The 20,275-nt window shown below is 28.2% G+C and overlaps 1 protein-coding gene across 1 annotated transcript in view; it reads left to right on the top strand.

Annotated features, from left to right (window-relative positions):
• The first annotated feature begins 513 nt into the window (after positions 1-513).
• The window catches only part of LOC148310547 (cytochrome P450 306a1-like), a 33,135-nt gene continuing 13,373 nt past the window's right edge, over positions 514-20,275 (top strand). The window contains exons 1-3 of the mRNA XM_088258241.1: positions 514-593; positions 2,331-2,665; positions 16,753-16,898. Of these exons, the coding sequence (XP_088114367.1) occupies positions 2,338-2,665; positions 16,753-16,898 (474 nt within the window). The 5' untranslated portion in view covers positions 514-593; positions 2,331-2,337. The remainder of the gene's footprint in view (positions 594-2,330; positions 2,666-16,752; positions 16,899-20,275) is intronic.

The following is a 20,275-nucleotide window of genomic DNA, read 5'->3' as shown; positions in this document are numbered from 1 at the left end:
ATTCTACAAAAAAAAAATATAATTTAAAAATAATATAATTTTAAAAATAAACTAATAACTTTTTTATAAGTTGTATATGCGTTTCTAGTGACAACACCATTCATTTTTTGGTGAGAACTTCATAGAGAACGAAAGTTATAAGTTAAAAATAAAAACATTTTTTAAGTATGTGGGGTTATTTTTAAACTTATTTCCTGTGGCGGAAAATATAATGCAAAAATTAACAAATGTAAGAGTCTTCTGGGTAATATCTGAGAACAACTTGTTGATGCGGATGGCCAACTGTAGATAGCGTCCCATTATCTCACAATATAAATCGGTCAATCAGCCTTTTCAAGTAATTCATCCAATCGCTTCACGTGCTCAAACCGTTTCTTTTATTTAAAAATTATATTTAAAAATAAAAACTTTTAATTCTAATCCGCTCCTTGTTTCAAATCGCCAGAATAAGATTAATCACGTATTCTGAAATAACATCCTGTAATATTTTATCTATGTTAAGTCGAAAATCACAATATCTCTGACATCGAAAGTTGTGTGGATCATTCCTTGTTCTGCCTTCTTGAAGACTACATCGTACCTGTTGAATTGCTGTAAGTTGATTTTTTTTATTAATTTATTTACGTTTTACTACAAATGGTTCTTAAAAATCATTCTGTATTTTTGACAGTTGCGAAAAAATATTTTTTGTTCGGATTTTCGACCAACTTTTCTTATTTTTCGTACTACTATTCACTCTTAGATATAGGCTTCTTCCGAACCCTTCATTTTTTTCCAATCTGTTACTGCTTGCAGCCAGTTTTTACCCCCCCACAGCGTCTGCCGTCGGACCATCTTTTATGAGGTCTTCCGGCGCCTCTTTTATTCTCCCAAGGTCTCCATCTCAACATTTAAAGGGTCCATCTTGTGGGGTCACATCTCGCAACATGTCCTACCTATTGCGACTTTAGTTTTCATACGCAATCCATGATATACGCTTCAATCGATTTAACGATAAATATTGTAAGAATAGATGAAATTATTGATATGAAAAAATACACATGAAGTTGATAGCGAAACAATTTGATTATAGTCAGGGGTGGGCTGCCAATTTTTTAACAAGGGGCTCGGAGGGTGGAGGGAGAAGGGGGTAGGGGTGAGGGGAAGGTGTATTGTTTTGTTTTAACTAACCAATTAGATAATAATTAAAGATAATAAAAAAACTTATATGCACAAACGACAAAAAATAGATACGACATTTTTCAAAGTAGAAAATTCTTTAATTAAAAAAATCAAATACATATTAGTTGTAAATGTAGTTACTAATGTTCTATTACCAAATACTGATCGCTCTTAATTTAACAAGGGGCTCGCCGGCCCAAGTCAAATTTAAAGAGGCTCGCGGGAGCCCCTGCGGCCCACTGCTGGTTATAGTGACCATTTAAGTGCGGCCATCTTGTGTGGTAAAATGGCGGGAAACGATAGCATTTTATATGTTTAAACATTTGATAATATTTTATGTATTGATTGATTTAATATGGAGGTGTTACTAAAGGATAGTCAATACTCTCTCGGTTACTCTCTTAGAGAAGTATTTGTTACTTTTCATAAGTTTATACGTACTTCATTCCAGCTGAAGATTTTTATATAAAATTTACGAATACATTCGGAGCTAGAAATATGTTTTCCGCAGCCGAATTTGTACACTGATTAGATTTAAAACATCGAATTCAAGAACCGAATTAAGTAACTATTTATTTGAAAGAAGTAGCCCGCCTCCACAGTGTAGGGGTTAGCGCGCTAGCCTACCATGCTGGAGGTCCCGAGTTCGATTCCCAAGAGGGTAAAAATAAATATTAGTGATTTTTCAGTTAATATTTATTTAATATGACCTTGGACTGGTACCTGAAGCAGAAGGCTGATCGCCTTTCCTGCGATAACACTGCTTCTAGACGATGTAGTGCCCTATGCACCATTGGGTGCTGATAAGGGTTAGAAGAAGATTTAATTCGATCGCCCATGTCTAATTTATGCCGAAATAATATTTAATATCCCACAGATTTGTTAAAAATGTCAACAACAAAAACATATGATTGCTATAATATTTGTCAGCAAAGGGAAGATCGTTATTGTATTTTTGTCTCGATTTATTTTTATATTTTTTTTATTGACACGATTGACGACGAAAATCACTAAGTAGAATCTACTTAGTCCAAAAATGCAAAAAAAACGTACTACAAAAAAAAAGTCCCTTACTGTGATTTGAGTTTGGACAGCCGAATTAATACATAAATCAAAATGGAGTTGCAAAATTAAACGCCAAATCAAAAAATAAATATATTTCTTTGCAGATCGTCTATGATGATGTCGTTCGGAATGTACTACTTTTTCCCCATCGTCCTCCTGATAGTGTCCTGGGTGTACTGGCGCCGCAGGACTCTCGCGCCCCCCGGGCCTCTGGGCCTGCCTTTCGTGGGTTCTCTGCTGTCCCTGGACCCCAACTCGGCGCACAAGTCCCTCACCGCCATCGCCAGAAAGTACAAGGGGGGGATATGCGAGCTCTATCTGGGATCTGTGAGGACCGTGCTCCTCACCGACCCCAAGCTGGTCAGAGAAGCCTTCGCGAAGGATGCTTTCACCGGAAGAGCTCCCCTCTACTTGACACACGGAATCATGGAAGGCCAAGGTATTTATGTATTATTCTTCTTCCACGTTCCACGATTTATGATAGATGTTTAATTACTGAAATAAGGAAGGAACGCAAAACTGAGATAAGCATTATCGATAAAATAATAATACATATATCGTAGTCATACAGGAGAAAGTGACCAAATGCATTTCTTACAAAAACGTGATCATTGACTATTTGATATCTTACTGGCTTAATATTGCCCTGAAAAAAATCCCAAAGGATTTTAAACTTGTAAGTATAATATATTGACTTCTTAAAAATGACTAACTGCATTGATGTTTATTTTCTTGCCAAGCAAAAGTGATATAAATGGTCCTCCTGAACATTTTATGTTTTGTTAGTAAGTCACTTTCTCCTGTACGACTACGATATATTGTAGATCAAATAATTGAATAAATATTACGGTTCGATGTCGGGTTCGATGGTGGTATAAGGAAAGAATTTGGGCATTATGGTTTAAAATTTAGAAAGGTATGTTGAGATGGTTTGGACACGTAGAACGAATGAGTGAGGAATGAACGGTAAAACAAATTTATGAGGCGAATGTAATTGCAAAAAAAAAGAGCATAGGAAGACCGAAAAAAACTTGGCAAAATCAGGTATGTCAAATATTTGAAAGCGGTCAGGTTAGGAGTCCTAACAATCGGCGGGTATGTATGAGGAGATGCATGAACGTGGAAGAGGCGAAAAATGTTTGCAAAGACTGAGCGGTGTGGCGTTCTATTCTCTCTGCCTAAGCAGCGTGATGGTTAGTTAGTTAGTAAGCTTTTTTCTTTTTCTACTTCTTGGTATAGGCCTCGTGGTGTTTTTAAAAGGGATTAACCCTGGTCTACTAGCTAACTAGGCAACTAGCTGTAACTCATGTTGCGGCTGTTTGGCTTAACACAGCTCAAAGCATTCTTATAACTGGCCTCTATCATTTACAATCACATATTGTGCTCTATCTCCTTTCTTTACAGAGATATTCATTATCCAAATTCCGCAAAATTGTATTCACTTCATACATGTTTTGCCAAAAAGCATCATTTTAAGTTAAAATTATGTATCTCTATTTTACAATAGTAGTAAATGCAAAACCTATTTCCATGGATTTACTTATATTCACGAATGTAAAATATGTATTTATACAATTTCACATACAAAATGTGAAAGTAAAATAATTTTAAAGTAAATTAAAAAAAAAATATGTAATTACTCTATCTATAAAAACTATATTTTTGACTGTGAATTACTTATCTTAGTACCCTTAATTTTAAACCGGGTCATAGAACACTCCACCTTTTAGAAAATGGGCACAATATAAAAAAAAGATGAAGAAGAGCAGTATCTACGTATTAAAAAATAGTTTAGTGCGTTTAAAAAATGTTTAAATTAATATATTATTTCGAGAAATAAAAATACTTTGTGTTCTGATCCACTCACATTTTTATTAACCAACTAGTTTCGGCAACAACCTGTTGCCCTCTTCAGGGTTTCATTTATTACTAATAAATGAAATATTAGTAATAAATGAAACCCTGAAGAGGGCAACAGGTTGTTGCCGAAACTAGTTGGTTAATAAAAATGTGAGTGGATCAGTATTTTTAAGTATATATAATTAGTAAAGTATTTTTATTTCTCGAAATAATATATCAATATGATCCACAAAGTTAATGCTTTCAATATTCAAAACATGTTTAAATTAAGCTTGCATAAAATGTGTATAAACCTTCCTGACCGCTACACTACGGGGTACAATTTTGTATATTCATTTTAAATTCCTCAGAGGGTAACGCTAAGTATATTGAAGAGAAAAAAAACCTGTAAGATATTAATAGTTATCATTAATTCTGCAACAGAGAATGGAGTGTAAATTAAATGAAAGGGTTGAATTTAATCGATTTCTAGATTAACCTTTTTTTGAAAAATTGGCGATACTTAAGACGTCAAGAGGGGGTGTGATTAATATTTTTCTACGGCAGAATATAATATTTCTTTTAACCAGCATCTTGTGTTTTTTAGGCCAGACACCAAGAAGACGATATTTAGAATCTTATATCGTTTTATTGCGGTTTTGTGTAGATTAATCCTGCTGTCTGATAGAGCAAAGTATGAGAAATATATTCAAATTAAGGGTAGCGAAATTTAATTTGAATATAACTATTGATGAATTGCTTATACAATTAAGAAAGGTGTTTTGGGATGATTTGGGCACGCGAATCGAATGAATCAAGAAAGAAAACATATTTATGAAGCGAATGTGGTTGATATTAGAGGCAGAGGAAGTCCAAGGAAAGCTTGGTATAATCAAGTATTTCAAATACTTGAAAGTGGTCAGGTCAGGAGGAATATAATCGGCGGGAGGAGATGCATGAAATGTGTACGAGGATAAAATCGTTTGACAGATTGGTGTGGCGTTCAATTCTCTCTGCCTACCCCTGCGGGGAAGTGACGTTACGTTTTTTTTATAAATATGAATTGTGTTGTTTATCCAACTGAATGATTACGATTAATTTATGTCACCTGTAAACGTGATTTTATATTTTTATGCTGCCTATAATTTGACCAGGTTATTTTATTAAATCTTTTTGTTGTTGGTGTTTTCAAATACTTGTTCACAAATTTGGCTTACTTCCTTAGGAATTATTTTTACATTTTGTCATCTTAACATAGATGAAGAAGAATATGATCTGTCTAGGCTATGATAGGCTGGTAAGTGATCACCCATAATTCTATATTATTTTTTGACATCTCATCAAAGATGAAGAAGAATATGGAAGTCTGGGCATTTACGGGGCTGATGATGGTTTAAGTGATCACTCTACACACGAGTAACATTCACCAATTCTACCCATTATTGACAACCACACTACTAAAATTCTTGGAAATTCTATATTAATTCTTCATCTTTGATGAGATGTCAAAAAATAATATGAAAATAACTCCTGTAATTTAGAGATAATCTAGATTTTGTGAACAAGTATTTGGACACACTCAAAATGTTGTACCTATAATTCTATTGACAACCACACTACTCTGAGTACAAGATTCGTTAACAAGCATTTGGACACACACCAAAAAATATTGCGAACAGAGATGTTCTCATCAACGAGTAAAAATACAAATCAGATTATTTTTTCTCTTGTTAATGAGAACGTCTGCGGTTCTCGAATTTAGCCGTGTTTACACAGATTAACTCAAAAATGGTCTTTAACAATTCGCTCACTCCTCTCAAGTACGTCATAAATAAAAAAAACTTGATTTTTCAGAAGAACGTTTTTAAAGTTTAAAAATATAACACTATTAAAAATAAATATCAAGCCACTTATTGAACTTTTTACTGTGCAACAGATCTTTGTAGGTAAAACCTGAAGGTTTTTTCTCCATTTGAAAAATATTTAGTAAATTTAAAAAAAATAATTAAATACTTACTACTTTTTCTTCAAAATGCAAAAACAACATTTTCTGCCCTGTAGCGGGTAAATATTAAGTTAAAAATTTGCCTCTTTTGCTGGGATATATTACATTTTTTTGGCATTCCGAAAACATGCACAACTGAAAATTGACGATTTTTGATGTATGACTTTCTTGAAAGGAGTGAGCGAATTGTTTGATTTTTATACTTAATTCAAAGACAATAATACAACAATATACATTCCGCACCGTATACCAATGACAGAATTTAACCTTGCTGATGCAATGATGTAAGCAGCGTTGTTTTTTCACTTAGGTAATTGTTTATTACTCAGTGACGTGCATATAAAACACCCAAAGATAGAGATTAAGTGGTGGCAACACGTACAGGTTTGTCTGTTGTCGCATTGGGATGCATGTCCACATATTGGCGCGTCAAATAAAGGATGTCCTAAAAATTGACTTTATCTTCTACATACTTCCCAGCTCAAAATGGCATCAAATAAACTTGTATGTATTTATTATTATAATGCATTAAATTTTAATTCATTTGTCAGATTTTGTACTCCCGCCTTGTTGTATATATTTAACATGGAATTTCCCACCAGTCTGTTGATGTCGGTGAAGATGAAACCCGGTCATCATTTAAATAAAATCAATTTAGAAAAAAATGTATATGTAGTTGTATTTTATTAAAAATCAAAAAAATTTAAATATATATATATACAAAGTTTGGTAAAAAATATTGTTATCCTACGCCCTTTATCAATAAAATCAATAAATAACGAATCTTTACACTTTTTAACATTTTAACATATGTGAAGAAATTGGAAGTATAAAAATGACCTATCATAGGTTATTTAAGTGATCACTTTACACAAACAAATTTTTTCACAAAAATTCAGTAACATTCATAATTCTACCCATGGTTGACAACCATACTACTAAAATTTTTGGAACTCATACATTCATCATAAATCTCATGACGCTTTATGTTTGAGATCACGGCAGCATCTATGTTTGGTTTGAGAAAGCTTTTATTTAGCAGAGACTCTTATGTATATGTACGCAAGATTCTGACCGGATTATGTTACGTACTGGGAGACGACTGAAAATTTTAATAATTTGTTTATTTCAACCTCATGTATAGAAAAAAATAAGTACATTAGCGGGCTTAATGCTTAAAAGCAATATCTTCCAACCAACCAAAAACAGACAAGTGATAATGATCAAAACGTTTGATACCATGCGTAGCTGTTTGCAATCAGAGAGTAGATAGTTCTTGAACATTAAAAAAAACATAAATTACAAAAGATGATAATAAGGAGGGCAAAGGAAAACGGGAGTTTAGGGAATGAGTTAGAGGGAAAACTAAGGGAGGAAGTTTGATGGACAGTTAGGTCTCAGACGCTTCGTAATTTTTTTTAGAGAAGGTGCGTTTTTTACAAGGAGAGGTAATTCATTTCATGGTCTGGCCAATTGGACAGACAAAGAATTACTGAAGAACGATGTGTTATCTATCAAACTCAATTAATCAAATAGTAATGGTTTAACATGTAAATTTAGTACACACCGCTAGTACGGCAGTTGGCAGAACTCATTTATAAAAAATGCTAATAAATAATAATATAAATAAATACCACGAAATCTTCTTTTTTCTTGGGGCCGTTCTAACGGCCACCCCAAAACAACGCTTTTGAAAGCTCTTTCCGGCGCAATAACCGACCTTTCCCGGAGTCGCTCTCTCCCTTTGATCCGTTCTGTCGGATGAAATAACCCCAAACGTAGGTCGGTTCCTGGTAAATATGCACTCAAAAAGGAGCATCAACGACCTAGGGCAAGGTTAGATCGAAATGCATCATGGCAGAATTTAAGTCGATGACCACGTAAAATGCATTTTTTTTCTGCGTTTTGTGTAATATAATCCCAATAGCATTGGCACAGATATTAAAACAATTTATAGAGGTAGTAATAATAATAATAAAAGTTTATTCCGGATTTCAGAGGTTTTCAGACAGCCACATTCGGTATACAAAACATCTTTCCATTTATAATTTATCAAAAAATAAAATAACAATACAACGATGTGTGAAATATGTATTGTATATTAAAAAAATATTAACTTACTAAACATCACTCCACTTCCATCGCTTCTTTATAATGTATGTATGTACTGATTGGATCTTTTTTTTTTAAATAGTTAAAAACTTCCTACATTTGGAATTTTGGTTTATGATGATGCTATTGAGAATTTGTGAAAGACATAGATTTCAGCATTAGTTCTAGAAGTTATTTTTCATACATTTTTTTTTACATCGCATCAAAGATGAAGAATATGGAAGTCTGGTCATTTACGGAGCTGACGACCGTCATAGGCTAAAAGTATATTTTAATTTTTGATTGTTAATTTTTTTATATATTTTAATTTGGGTTAACAACAGCAACAAATGTAAAACAAAACATTAAAAGGTATACATTAAACAAGCCAATTAAAGTAAACCACAGAAACATAAAGATTAGTACAAAATATTTAGTGCAGATCTAGCAAATAAACACGTATTTATGAGAGAAAATGTGTGTAAGAGGGTGTGTGTGTATGTGTGTGTGTGATGTTGATTCCAGTAGGACAAATATGCTCACCATTCGACTTTTTAACATAGATTTTACACAGTTGAAAATTTACATATATACATTTTGAAATGCACAAAATAAAATAACACAAATTTTAAAGTAAGCTAGCCAAAATATATATATATATATATATTTATATATATATATATATATATATATATATATATATATATATATATATTTATATATATATATATATATATATATATATATATATATATATATATATATTTATATATATATATATATATATATATATATATATATATATATATATATATATATATATATATATATATATATATATATATATATATATATATATATATATATATATATATATATATTTATATATATATATATATATATATAAATATATATATATATATATATATATATATATATAAATATATTTATATATATATATATATATATATATATATATATATATATATATATATATATATATATATATATATATATATATATATATGTATATATATATATATATATATATATATATATATATATATATATATATATATGTATATATATATATATATATATATATTTATATATATATATATAAATATATATATATATATATATATATATATATATATATATATATATATATATATATATATATATATATATATATATATATATATATATATATATATATTTATATATATATATATATATATATATATATATATATATATATATATATATATATATATATATATATATATATATATATATATATATATATATATATATATATATATATTTATATATATAAATATATAAATATATTTATATATATATATATATATATATACATATATATATATATATATATATATATATATATATATATATATATATATATATATATATATATATATATATATATATTTATATATATATACATATATATATATATATATATATATATATATATATATATATATATATATATATATATATATATATATATATATATATATATATATATAAATATATATATATATATATATATATATATATATATATATATATATATATATATATATATATTTATATATATATATATATATATATATATATATATATATATATATATATATATATATATATATATATATATATATATATATATATATATATATATATATATATATATATATATATATATATATATATATATATATATAAATATATATATAATATACAAACATTTACATTTGCACATATGTATATATTTTTGTAAAAAATGTTTGTCGTGGTAAGATACATTTCTCAGGTAGGCGTAATCTGCGAATCTGACGTTGCGGGTTCAATTCCTGTTAATTGGAAAATTAATTCAAGATATAATTATTTTACATTCGGTCAAGATGTAATAAATGTGATATTTATTTTATATTTATTTATTAACTATTATTACACCTGCATTCCCTTTCCTTACCATCGTACCCGCTGTTATTTCTTAAGCCCCAGTAACCGTTAAGTCGCAACTGAATTTTCTCTAAATCCAGGTAATATTTTACATAATTTATTTATTTACTTAAAACCCCGTTTTTGTATAGAAAAAATAAGTTTTTCTGCGATACAATTATATGGTTTCGAGAAGAAAAGAGTTATTGAAAGGTAAAAGGAGTTACAAAAGATTATAAATTTTTTTTTTCCATATTTACATTTACTTAAAAAAAAAAAAAACAAAAAAAAAAACACTGGCAAAAAAACGTTAACTCCCTGTTTGAAAAATCCCTTTTCTTTTAAGCTTTTATACTGAATAAAATACCCGCTACAAAACTTTAAGTTGAATTCACCTTTAAAACCACATAAATATGACATTTCCTAGTGTATTTTACCGGTTTAGAGAACGTTGATAACTTAAATAAAAAGCATCATTAAGTCAAAATTACATATTTTCGAGTTAACGTTTTTTGCAAGTATACCCAAGATACATTCTTTTAAAAAATCGAACGTGAACAGACATATGACTTCTCCGGTGGTCTCCGATGTTGAATTTACTTTTGTAACCACATAAATATGACATTTCAAACTACTTAGTGTATTATTCCGAGTGCTTGAGTTTTTAACTAAGGTATGACGTAAAATATTGAAAATAATTCATTAAAATGCATATCAATTTAGCCGTGACATTTGACCCCCGAATAATGAAGTTTTTAACCCAAAATATATCTTTAAAAATGTAATAATCGTCGGGTATGTATGAGGAGATGCATGCATGTGAAAGAGGCAAAAACTATTTGCAAAGACAGATTGGTGTAGCGTTTTTATTCTCCCTGCCTACCCCATATATATATATATATATATAAATATATATATATATATATATATATATATATATATATATATATATATATATATATATATATATACAATATATATATATATATATATATATATATATATATATATATATATATATATATATATATATATATATATAAATAAATATATATCTATGTTGATAGACGTCTCTCGCTTCGATCGGCTACAACATCTGCAATGGGCAAAGTGATCTTACCATCTCGCAAACAATGCACTAAATTTTGCGAGCGTGACTTTGCTGTTGCGTACCCGACAATGCTCTTCCACCAATGGTAAGAAATAGTGAGAGTGAGATGATCTTTATTAAAAGACTTAAAACACATTTGTTTGCTAAATCGTTTCCACCATAATATTTTACCCAATTCGTTCACAGTGAAGCGCCCTTCAGGTATTATTTCACGAAAATGGCGCTATATAAGTTATTCAAATTTATTATCATTTTATTATATAAATATTTGATATCATATCTTTCAGAAAATATGGATTAACGGCCGATTTTAAAAAGTTAATAGGAATGAAAGTCCAGAAGTGAAGTTAAAGTTTTCTACACTAAGCAGTTTGTATGGAATCCCAGACCTTTTGTAGTATTTAATGCAAAAACTGTTGAAGGATTGTTTAGTAATTTTCTACACAACTCTTGTCTTCCTTGGCAATAGAATGGCATCTCCAATACGATATACAAGAGGTTACTCCCAAAGAAATATTAAATTTTGCGGGTTATTAACTTCATTATTTGGGGGTCAAATGTCACGGCTAAATTGATATGCATTTTAATGAATTTTTTTAAATATTTTCCCTCATACCTTAATTGTATCTTATATGTTGGTATGTTTATGTGAATGTTATTAGGAACTGAATTAATGTAATACAATAACAGTTACCAAGGATATATATATATATATATATATATATATATATATATATATATATATATATATATATATATATATATATATGCATATATAAATATATATATATTTATATATATATATATATATATATATATATATATATATATATATATATATATATATATATATATATATATATATATATATATATATATATATATATATATATATATATATATATATATATATATATATATATATATATATATATATATATATATATATATATATATATATATATATATATATTCCTTGTTAACTGTTGTTGAATGACATTAATTCAGTTCATAATAATATTCACATAAACATACCAACATATAAGATACAATTAAGGTATGAGGGAAAATATTTAAAATAATTCATTAAAATGCATATCGATTTAGCCGTGACATTTGACCCCCGAATAATGAAGTTAATAACCCGCAAAATATCTCAAAAAATGTATTTGAATAACATGTTTTATCAAATTATATAGCACCGTTTGGCCTTGCCCTGACGATGTTTATTCTTGTGCTGCATCGGCTGACTTAATACTTCTTTCGATATTTCGTTGTTTACCATTTTTTTATGACCCATTTTTTCGAGATTATTTCATATTAAATCATGTTATTTAAATCACTTTTATTACGTCTTAACATTTCATAAATCTGTAAAACGATGGTTTAGTGATTCACTGTTAAACCCATGATTGACAATCACAAATATTGAAATCACAAAATGGAAAAAATACAAAAAAAAATATTATACAATGAATCTTCGAACCCTTAACCGAAGACTGAATGCAGTCGAAATACGATCCCTTAAACAAGGAATAGAAAGTGATCTGTCCTGAAAACAACAAAGTAATATACCATGATCTGAAAGCTTCATAGAGTTTTCAGCAAGATATTTAAGTGTATTGGGGTTGTGATGAATAATTTTTTTTTTTCATTTTCATTCAAACCCTTATCCACACCCCAATAGTGCATAGGGCACAGCATCATATAAATGCATTGTTATCTTGATCGTTAACACATTAAGGAAAAGTCATCAGCCATTCGCTTCAGAAACCAGTCCAGGGTAATATTGGATAAATATAAGAGTAAAAAAACATTTTTTATTTGACCGCCTTACTGGGAATCGAGCCCGGGACCTCCGGGCTGAGCGTGCTGACCATTACACCACGGAGGTGGAGAATGAATACCAGAAAATAATATTTTTTTCATATTTTTTTTGAAATTTCAACGTAGGGGAATAAGAATATGAATGTATGAGTATTTACAGGGCTTATGACCTATCATGGGCTGGTTGAATGATCACTTTACATACGTGCAACATTCACTATTCTACCCACGATTGGTAACCACACTACTTAAATTTCGGAACTCCTACGTATATCATTAATCTCATTATGCTGTACATATAAGTTCACAAAAGCCATCTATGTTGGATTGACAAAGCCTTTATTAAGCAGAGACCTTTTTGTATGTATAAAAGATCCAAACTCTACATTATTTTTACATATTGGGAAACTTCTGATGAAGGATACGAGAAAAAGCCTATGAGAGATCATAAGCCCTGTAAATACCCAGATTTCCATCTTCTGTTTCATCTATCTCGAGATGTCAAAAAATATATGTTTAAAATAACTCCGAAACAAGGGCTGAAAAATTTGATTTGTAATCACGTATTTAGACACGCTAAAAATGTAAAAATAACTGGTCAAATTGTAAGCTGCATAAAATTTAAAATCATGTTCTCAGCCATATTCCGGGATGTAAAAATAATCCGGGGTTCGGATTTTGCATACATCCAAAAAGGTTCTCTGCTAAATAAATGTTTTTTCAATCCAACATAGACTGCTCTTGTGAACTCATATGTAAACGTCATAAGATTGAATATATATCTAGTAGTTAAAATTTGAGTAGAGTCGTCGTCATTCATGGGTAGAATTGCGAAGGTTGCACATGTGTAATGTGATCACTTTACCAGCCTATGATAGGTTATAAGCCCTGTAAATATCCAGGATTCCATATTATTCTTCAAAAATGTTGAGAGAATATATCGCTCACTCCTTTCAAGAACGTCATCAATCAAACATCGTCTCATTTCAGTTGTGCATGTTGTCGGAATGCCCAAAAAATGTATTATATCCCAGCAAAAGCAGCATATTTTTAACAAAACATTTACCCACGACAGGGCAGAAAGTGTTGTTTTTGCATTTTGAAGAAAAAGTATTGCTTAATTATTTTTTGAAATATACTAAATATTTTTCAAATGGAGAAATAACCTTCAGGTTATACCTAAAAAGATCTGTTGCACAGTAAAAAGGTCAATAAGTGGCTTGATATTTATTTTTAATTTTATACATTGTATTATATTTTTAAACTTTAAAAACGTTCTCCTTTAAAATCAAGTTTTTTGATTAATGACGTTCATGAAAGGAGTGAGCGATATAAAAATATATTAATTGGTTTTCATTGCAAAATATTTTTGTGCGATTTTTATCAGTAGATGTTAAATATATATATAAAAAAATACTTTTACCATTTTTTTTTCATAACAGAGTTAGCATTTTTTTATCGCTAATGTACTTTTCTTATCAAATTATTATTAATTTTTAAAAATGAATAACATCTTGTAACATATCACCTTGAAAAATCATACGCATATTTAATAAAATGCATATTCAAAACAATATTGATCTACGTCCAAATTTAACCCATATTTTTTTGCTTACTATGATTACGATTTTTATACAAATCGTAAGGCATATCATATCATAGACCATGGCAATGTATTAAAACATAACAATTTGCATAAATAATCCGGGGTTTGGATCTTGCAAACATTCAAAAAGGGTCTCTGCTAAATAAAAGCTTTCTCAATCCAACATAGATAGCAGTTGTAAACTCATATGCACAGATTAATGATATATGTAACAGTTTCGAAAATTGAGCAGTGTGGCTTGTGAATCATGGATAGAATGGAACTTCCATATATCGCTTCATCTAGGGTAAGATTTAAAAAAAAAAATGATTTGGCGTTAAATTTGTAGAACTCCATTTTAATTCATGTATTAATTGTTAAATTAAACACAGATTTTTTAAGTCTACTAAGTTGTATTTTATTGGTAAAAAACACATAGAAAATTATATTTTGACTGTTGTTTCGACAAGTTACGGCATTTTCAAACGAATGTGAAGATTAAATGGACTGACGGAACATTCGTTTGAAAATGCCATAACTAGGCGAAACAATTGTCATTATACTATTTTTTTGTATTTTATAACAATAAAATACAACTTTTGTATTTTTTGTAGACTCGTGTTTGATTTTACAATTAATACAATAAAAAAAATATATTGTTAACTTGATTCGTAAAATTAAAGCGTACATAGCACATTTTCATTCTCAAGGGTTTATGCATAATCTGTACACGCATTTTTCGCAAATAATAAGATAAAAAATTTATGGTGCGTGCATTTAAGCAGAATTGCGTATTATTATCTGTTATTTTCACGTAATTCAGTTTTTATTTCATAAAAACAATGAGAGAAATGAAAAAATACTCCGAAAACATTGATAAAACGTGAATTATTACCAAGTTGTGTACAATGCGTCCAAGGTTGGCATTACAGTCAAAAAGATAACGTTACCTTTTAAATATAATATACACACACTTAATATTGTTTTTAAAAAGCAAGTGATTAATTATAAATTAAATGAAAAAAATCAAAATCATGTTTTCACAAATCTTCTTGTAGGGAAAATAATTCGGTAATAACACTGGCCAATAATTTACAATTTTAATTTTGTAACTGGTATATAAATACCGATCCTTATGCACTTTGCATAGCTGAATTTAAAAACGAAAGCAAAAAAATGTATCACGTCAGATTTTTTAGTTAGGGATATTTTTAATTCTGACATTGACTTAAGTTTATCTTACTATTTATATATATTCATGTATATACATATATATATATATATACATATATATATATATATACATATATATATATATATATATATATATATATATATATATATATATATATATATATATATATATATATATATATATATATATATATATATATATATATATATATATATATATATATATATATATATATATATATATATATATATATATATATATATATATATATATATATATATATAAACATATATATATATATATATATATATATATATATATATAAACATTTAATTCTGTTGTGTTGAATATTAATAAGTTAATATATTTCCACTGTTACTCCATTATTATCAATACTTTTTATAAATCCCTCAGACCCCAGACTAAAACATGTATAGATACAAACCACTATTACGGTTTCAACGTTTGAGGTCTAAACAAACAATAATAATGGTGTAATTCAGAAACCGGGTCCTCCAATTACTGAGCACGCTAACCATTAGACCACGAAGGCTGACGAAAAAATCAATTATATTATATTATTTATAGATTTGGCTTTTAACTTGTAGAACTCCATTTCAAATTACATATTAAATGTCAACACAAACACTTATATTTTGAGTCTGCTCAGTAGACTCGAAAAATGAATGAGAATTTAAAATTGTAATTTGAATAATTATGAAGAAGAAAAAGAGTATTCTTCTTCTTCTTATTCTTCTTCTACTTCTTCTTCTTCTTCTTCTTCTTCTTCTTCTTGGTGTAGGCCTTGTGGCCTGTTTTTAAGAGTGTAACTGTTTGTTTGCAATTATGTGTACGATGGAAAATAAAAATAAATCGATGATATTATTAATTTTTTTAAGGGATTATTTGCGCTGAAGGTGAGCTTTGGAAGGACCAGCGTCGTCTGCTTTCCACGTGGCTTCGTACCCTCGGGGCTACCAAAGGAGCACCCAGGAGGAGGACCATGGAACTCAGGATAATGAAGTTTGTCGATAAACTAGAAAGAGTAAGAATCGCAAATATTATTTTGATAAACTTTATAAAATGAAGTAACTTTGTTATACAATTTAACCTACCGGTTTCAACAAAAACTTTGCCATCATCAGGGTTTATATTAAATCAAAAACATTAGAAACATTAAAATACTCTCACCAAAAAACTTCCACACACTCCGTGAAAATCCTAAAAAAAAAAAAAAAAAACATTAAAGAAATTATTTTGATGGATTTTTTAAAAACATAACAAGAAAACAAAGTATGTAAAATAAAATTAGTATTGTAACATCCTAACAAACAAAAATTAAGAAGAATGCCCTGGTATTTATAAGGCTTATTACGACTTTTCATATGTTGGTTTAAGTACAAATTCCAAAAATAATGTTATAATAGTAATAAAAGATGAGGAAGAGTGCTTTAAGGTGGTATGGACTGTGAAGCTAATGGAGCAAGAGAATGACTAAGAAATATATGTGGCGAAGGTGAGCGGGAACACAGAACGAGGACGGCCGAAAAATACTTGGCACAATCAGATCAATCAGAACCTAAAATCTAGTGGTGTGAAAAGCCTGCGTAATCGGAGGGCATGTATGACTAGATGTATGGATGTGAAGGAGGCGAGGAGTGTATGTCAGGAAAGAAGAATGTGGCGTTCCATCCTTTCTGCCTACCCCTGCGGTGAAACGGCGTTATAGTTGTATATGTATATATATATATATATATATATATATATATATATATATATATATATATATATATATATATATATATCATATATATATATATATATATATATATATATATATATATATATATATATATATATATATATATATATATATATATATATACATATATAAATATATATATATATATATATATATATATATATATATATATATATATATATATATATATATATATATATACATATAAATATATATAAAATATATAATATATAGTTGTATATAGATAAATATATATATATAATTCCACCTATTTTTTACCAATTTTTTAAATTAAAAAACATATTTTTGTGATAATTATAATATTTACACAAAAATGTCAAAATTTAAAACATAAAGTCTTATAAATTATTTGTAATATTGATATTTAATCAGAAATTTGTTTATTTTGCCAAAAATAGTATATTATCAATTTTATTCATAAATGCGGTTAATTATAGAACTCGAATGGTGATAAAAGAATAATGCAAAGCTGAGATAAGCATTATCGATTTAATTAAGAAAAGCGTGTTGAGATGGTTTTGGCATGTAAATCAATGCTTAAAAACATATAACAAATATTTCAATTTTGGTACACAAATGTTTTTGAAACAGAATCAGACGAAGACCACGGAAATCTCTGCATGATCATGTATTTCTAATACTTAAATGTGGCAGGTCAGATGTCGCATTAATCGGCGGTTATGTGTGAGGCGATGCATGAATGAGAGGGGCGAAGGCTTTTTGCGAATAATGATTGGTGTGGCGTTCTATTCTCTCTGCCTACCCCTGCGGAGAAGTAGCATGATGGTCTGTTAGTTAGCTAGTTATTGTAATCATTAGTGAAAGCGCAGGTATAGTTGATGTAATTAAAGCGAAATATAAGATAGCTTTTTGAAATATCGAGATAATTTAGAACCTTTATGACTAATATAAGAGCTTAAAACAACAATATTTTGAGTGTGTACTTAAACCAGCCTAGGATTGGTCGTAATCCCTGTAAATACCTAGGCTTAAAAATTTAAATAACTCTTATTTGTGAACAATGATGTGGACACAATAATAATAACAAGTCAATCAAGTTAAATTAAAATTTATAATCATGTCACAATAATTCAAAAATAATCTTACATACGTTTTATAAGGGTCTGTGCCGGATAAAAAAGCATACTTAATTCTATCAAAGATGATGACGAAAACTCACATATGAAAAAATGTATAAATTTAATGACACATAAGTTTCAATATCTGAGTCGTTTAGTTGTCAATCATGGGTAGAATAGCAAATGTTACACATGCATAAAGTGATCATTTAAATCATCCTGTGACAGGTCATTAGCCCTGTGAATTCATAGACTTCCTAGACCTAGACCATATTCTTCTTCATCTATGTTGAGATGTCAGTATAAAACTATGCACTATCCAATTGCGTGCTAGAATGCAGGTATAAATTTTTAAGTTTCATTCAAAATTTTGACATGTTTATCACAAAAATATTAAATAAGTAAAATATTAATTGGAATTTTTTTATCGTGAGATGTTTGAACTTATATATATATATATATATATATATATATATATATATATATATATATATATATATATATATATATATATATATATATATATATATATATATATATATATATATATATGTAATAAAATAACTAGGTACCTACCTATACATTTTATTAAGTACTTACAAAAAGTACCTACATAAAACAGTTCTACCACCAGATGCCGCATGCGTCGCACAGAATTAAACAAAAGAGATCCGATAGGAAAAATTAACTGTCAGAATCAGATAGATAGATAGATAGATAGATATAAAAATTATTATAAAGATAAATTAAGAATAAACTTTAATTACAAAGCAACACATTGTTTATTTTATTATTATACACCCACTTTACATATTATTTACACTTAATTTTCAAAAGGAAAATATTACCACGTTATAAAACGACAATTTTGTTAATTGGAAATGGATTATGAAACATTAGATGTATTAAAACAATTACTACAATATGTTCGAAGTGAGAGAGAAAAATCAGAAGATGATCAAAGAAAACGATTAGAAGATAATCAAAGAAGACATGGAAATTTAAGAACTAGTGATAAAATTAAAAATAAAAATCATGTGAAAAAAATTTCTACAAAATATAAAATAAAATATACTCCAGAAAAGAAGAATTTCGAAGCAGATTTTATGAGCAGGAATCCAGTATTAGAATCGAAGGAAAATGCAAATGAACAATTAAAAGTTGTAAATTTGGTTAAATTAGAAGATATTTTAAAAGATCAGAATAAAAATGAAGACATACAAATAACACAAAAACAGTGCTTGAAAAATGAAAATAAAAATAAAGTAGAAAAAACTTCTACGAAAGATAAAATAAAATATACTCCAGGAAAGAAGAATTTAGAAGTAGATTGTCTAAGCAGGAATCCAGTATTAAAATCGAATGAAAATGCAGATGAACAATTAAAAGTTGTAAATTTGGTTAAATTAGAAGATATTTCAAAAGATCAGAATAAAAATGAAGACATACAAATAACACAGAAACAGTGCTTGAAAAATGAAAATAAAAATAAAGTAGAAAAAACTTCTACGAAAGATGAAATAAAATATACTCCAGGAAAGAAGAATTTAGAAGTAGATT

This window comes from Brachycentrus maculatus, unplaced genomic scaffold (assembly GCF_059751285.1).
Source record: "Brachycentrus maculatus isolate JH-2025_06_01 unplaced genomic scaffold, ASM5975128v1 h1tg000091l, whole genome shotgun sequence".
NCBI classification, from domain to species: domain Eukaryota; kingdom Metazoa; phylum Arthropoda; class Insecta; order Trichoptera; family Brachycentridae; genus Brachycentrus; species Brachycentrus maculatus.
Note: the sequence above shows the minus strand (reverse complement) of the source record. Positions and strands in the feature narration are given on the sequence as shown.